Source organism: Orycteropus afer, unplaced genomic scaffold, assembly GCF_000298275.1.
Source record: "Orycteropus afer afer isolate SDZICR_OR568_19922 unplaced genomic scaffold, OryAfe1.0 scaffold00018, whole genome shotgun sequence".
In the NCBI taxonomy this organism is placed as follows: Eukaryota; Metazoa; Chordata; class Mammalia; order Tubulidentata; family Orycteropodidae; genus Orycteropus; species Orycteropus afer.
The window spans coordinates 2,718,370-2,723,378 of NW_006921605.1; the positions used below are offsets into that span (position 1 = coordinate 2,718,370).

The 5,009-nt window shown below is 53.0% G+C and overlaps 1 protein-coding gene across 1 annotated transcript in view; it reads right to left on the reverse strand.

Annotated features, from left to right (window-relative positions):
* The window catches only part of RNF213 (ring finger protein 213), a 121,706-nt gene that overhangs the window by 47,115 nt on the left and 69,582 nt on the right, over positions 1–5,009 (reverse strand). Inside the window, 2 exon segments of the mRNA XM_042783573.1 lie at positions 294–485; positions 4,480–4,615. Of these exon segments, the coding sequence (XP_042639507.1) occupies positions 294–485; positions 4,480–4,615 (328 nt within the window).

The window sequence follows — 5,009 nt, forward strand, 5'->3', positions numbered from 1 at the left end:
GCGCCCCTAGAGGACAGAGTGGAACTGCCCCACATGTGGCAGCTCCCCACACTTCCAAGTGCTCTGAAAGCGGAGATGCTTTCAGAAAAGGCCAGGAGCAAAAGGAAGCAATTTGTCAGGACGTGTGTAAACTCCCTCTTAGGATCATAATGGCGCAGTCCTTCATGGCTGCAGAAAGAGCTAACTTAAACAGGACTCTCAGACATGCCATGTTTCATCAAACGCTCGGCAGAGCATCTTAAGATCACTGCGAAGCACTGACCTCCCCCATGGAAACCAAGTCCCCCCTTCACCTTGCATCATTCGTCACAGGAGGGATGTTGAGAAGCTTAGTGTCACTGAAAATAAACATCCAGAGATCCCTCGCCCAGGGTGGACAGTCGGGCCTGACCAGCAGCTCGAGGTTGCCGTCCCTGTCGATGAACGAGATGATCCTGGCCAGCAGGGGGGTCACTGCGGTCTGCACCCGCTTCCAGAGGGTGTGCCTGCAGCAGGGAGAGAGGGCGGCCCGTCACAGGACGACCAGCGCAGGTTCCGCTGGACCGCGACACCTCACGCCTCCCCACAGCGTCACAGAACACATCGGCATCTAATTCCTACACCACGCCTGCGGCGGTAAATCGACATGTTTATCGTTTTGAAGAACTAGAAGCGACACTCCCAGGATGAGAACATCTAGGCTGGAGGCAGAGCTGGATGGGAACTTAATCCTGACCTGATAAACTAGTGAGCTGACTTCGAAGGTCAAGCAGCATTTGCTTTATGTTATATGCCACTATTCCCCAGAACAGGTCATCCTCTGACACAGGAAAAGGACAGCAGTGACCAGACTTACTTGGAAAAAAGATGTCACTATAAGAGAGAAAGCAGCCGTGGCCAGACAGCCACCCGACAGGAGACCCCAGGAGATCCGAGATCAAGCCAGACATGCAGCACACGTCACCCTGCCCGCGGCTGTCATGGCCGTTCACTCGCCCCGACCTCGTGTGGTCAACTGGCTGAACTTACCATAGGCTGCAGTTAATGTTTATATCTAACAAGAAAACTTCAATTCGCAATTCTTACGGCAAAGCACAAGAAATCTATCACGGGGTAATTCACACTGGGAAGGAAAGTGCACTGTCCATACAGAAAAGAATGAAAGGAAACACCTCCTTCAAGCAGGGCATCAGAAACACGGAGAGAATTCAGAAACGTCCGCTGAGAACAGAGCATGCCCAACGGTCAGCAGGGTCACCTGAGCCGAGGAGAAGCCGTGAACTGGAAAGAGGGCGGAACAGCAAAGGTGAGCGGTGCAGAGGGCTGGGGGATGGCCTGGCCGGGCCAGGCAGTCGGCTGAACCAGGAGAGGCGCTGGGAAGCAGGAGAGAGCACGGCACACAGAGTGTACCCGTGCGGGCAGCAGACCCACGCCCAAGAAACGCCGGGACAGTGACAGAGCTCGTCACTGGAGCCTTAAGCAGAGCAGGTTCCTAGCAGGTCAGTGACACCTGAGACAGTGTCCCTGAGGAAGACGAGAGGGAGCAGCTCCGCCCACCAGATACAGACTCCGCTCTGACGTGGCCAGCGCCACTGGGTGAGGCAAGCGGTCCCGGAGCCCAGCCACAGCAGTGCCGTGCAAAGCAGGCCCAAGGCAGCTTGGAACCCCGGGCCGATTAGAAGTTCAGCACTGAAGGGAAGGCAGTGAAAGAGGAGAGTGACGACACGAAGCTTTAACACTATGAATAAAACCTACACCCAACGGAACGAAGAGATTCCCAGGTTCACACCTGATCTTATAAAATCCCCTCAGAAGAAGGGGATTTTCTGGTAACCAGGAAAGAAGTTACTGGTAACCACAGAACAGAAAGAAGCAGAACAAGCCCTGACACAGCAAAACTGGCACAACAACCCGCACTCTCCACTAAGTGGTGCTGACCACACGAGAGGCCTGTGCCCGAAGCCGGCCCAGCTCGCAGTGGGAGGTGGGCCTGGAAGGCCTCCCAGGAAGGCAACTTCCTTTAGGGCAAGGAGACATGGCGTCAGAGTGATGGAGTCACCGGACGAAGAGGAGACTGCCCCCCAGGGACGGGCGTACCCCACGAGGCCCTCAGAGTGGGCCCTTCTTCCTCGTCAAGGGTGAATACTGAAAAGGACCACTGGGGAGAGCCATGACAAGAACGGACATATGCACACCCGTGTTCATTGCAGCACTATTCACAACAGCCAAAAGATGGAAACACCCTGGGTGTCCCTCACCTGAGGAATGGATAACCAAACCACGGTACATACACACAACGGAATACTATGCAACACTAAAGAATAATGTAGAATCTGCAAAACACCACATAACGTGGATGAATTTGGAGGACATTATGCTGAGTGAAATAACTCAATCACAAAAGGACAAATATTGTATTAGTCTGTTATTGTAAAAGTCAAGGAAATGTTTATCTATGGAAGGAAATTTCCTTTTTTGGTTACCGGGGGGGGAGGGGAGGGGAGGGAACACTGTTAGATAGATAGAGATAAGTATTGATTTGGGTGAAGAGAAGGGCAATGTACCAAACTGAGTGATCAATATGGTGGCACTGAGGAAGAGAAAGACATAGAGAGGTACATGGGAGGTACAGACAACAAAGATGAACCCTTTTGCACATACAGTACTGCATTGTCAGTGAAGGCAAACATGGGTATATGGGTGTATAGATGGGTGGACAAGCTGAACTAGTAGGTATGTCTATGAAGCGGGGAGTGTACCCGAGACCATGTATAGGGTTGGCAGACAATGGTCCTATAAGTTTATGTGTATGATCTGAATTCCCAGGTGTATACTAGAGCTGACAAGAGGCAAGGTGGTAGTCACTGCTTGGTCACAGCCAGCTACCCAGAGGGACCGAGTAGTTGAACCTATGGGCCTGGGACTATAGTCGCAGGGGACATCAAGCTCAATTGGCATAACATACTACACAAAACATTGTTCCACCTCCTACTTTGGCGAGTAGCGACTGGGATCTTAAAAGCTTGCAACCTGCCATCTAGATGCAATGATGGCTCTCTCCTCATCCAGGGCAAAGAAGAATGAAGAAAACAAAAAATTCATGGAACAATCAGTCCTAGTAACTGATATACCATCCAATCTATAGCCTATATGACTATGAGACCAGAAAAATAGATGGTGTCCGGCTACCAATGTCAACCACTTGGAAGGAGATCTATGTAGGAGATCCTGGATAGAGTGGGAGAACAACATGGAACAAAACTCAAAATCATTTGGAGAAAAAAAAAAAAGTGGGGGGGCAGAACCAGGTTTGCTGGTCTGATAGAGCCTGGTGGAACCACTGAGACTATGGGCCCTAGCTGCCTGTCAGATCTGGAACTGAACCCACACCTGTGGTTTCCAGCCAAACAAAAGACAGGTATATGAGCTAAACATTTACCTGAGGTAGATACATCCCTTGGAGAGAACAATCAGGGAGAAAGAAGGGCTGCTTATGCACAGGAAGACAGCTTAGGGGGCAGGAGTAAATGGAGGGAGGGATGGACACTGTGAAGAAGTAACTATGGGGAGGAAATGGGAAGGGAGCTGTTGCATTATGGTAAATTGTGGTCAATGTCATGAGACAAAGTGTATGTGAACTGCTGTATGGAAAGTGAATTTGCTCTGTAAACCTTCACCCAAATCACAATAAAAATAAATAAATAATTCTTTTAAGAAAAAGAAAAGGACCACTGCCATCACTGTCACATCACACCATGGGCCTGAGATCCATTCTCTTCCAGCCCTGCTGGCTCAGTGACCTAAAATAGCGTCTACATCAGTGGCTGATGACAAGCTGGTGAGTGTTTACCGTCCTACAAAACCCACAAACATCCTTTTATAAATATTTTTAAACATTTTTAAGACACACAAAAGAAAAAACAAGAACGTAGCAGGCTCACAGAAGGCCATCATCCTGATTCATCCTGCGTTCTTTCAAACAAACAAAACCAATGCTCTCTATCACTGAGCCTTCCAGAGGAGCCCGTCACCGCGCCTGCCAGGGTGGGGCAAGAGGCAGGAGCGACCCTGCTCTGTCGCCAAGTGGAAGTCACACTCTTCACAGGGACCCTCTGCCAGCACCTGGAGGCCACGCCCTTGTCTCCCTCTGCCGGCCCCCGGACACCACGCCCTTGTCTCCCTTGGTTACCCTCTGCCCTGGCCCCTGGAACCTGAACGTGCCCACCCCGTCCCACCCTGCCCTGGTACCTGAACGTGCCCATCCCTGTCCCGCTCTGCCCCGGCCCCAGTACCTGAACGTGCCCGTCCCTGTCCCGCTCTGTTCCGGCCCCGGTACCTGAACGTGCCCGTCCCTGTCCCGCTCTGCCCCGGCCCCGGTACCTGAACGTGCCCGCCCCGTCCTGGCCCCGGTACCTGAACGTGCCCGCCACTGTCCCGCTCGGTCCCAGCCTCGGTACCTGAACGTGCCCACCCCGTCCCACTCTGCCCCGGCCCCAGTACCTGAACGTGCCCGCCTCCTGGAGGGCATCCTGATTGGAGGCTTCCCGCACCACCCACTCTTCCAAATGGCACATGTTCTCCTCTTGCTTTTTCAACAGAACATAGAGGCGCTCCTTGGAAACCCGCAAGAATGAAGCTGTAAGGGGCAGAAGAGACCGCCAGTCAACAGACTTCGTGGGCACAGAGTCGTGGGCTTGGAGCCGTGGGCTCAGAAATGTACTCGGACCCCCTCCATCCGTGAGGAGTCAATCCCAGAGCAAACCCCTGGAGACATTCCTAGGACCCTGCTGAATCAGCCACTCCTGGGAGCCACGGAGGCCTGAAAGGGCACCCCCACAACTAAGGATGGGAGGGGGTGAGGGCCATACCCTGAAGCCACGGAGGCCTGAAAGGGCACCCCCACAACTAAGGACGGGAGGGGTGGGGGCCGTACCCCTGGAGCCAGAGGCCTGAAAGGGCACCCCCACAACTAAGGACGGGAGGGGGTGGGGGCCGTACCCCTGGAGCCAGAGGCCTGAAAGGGCACCCCC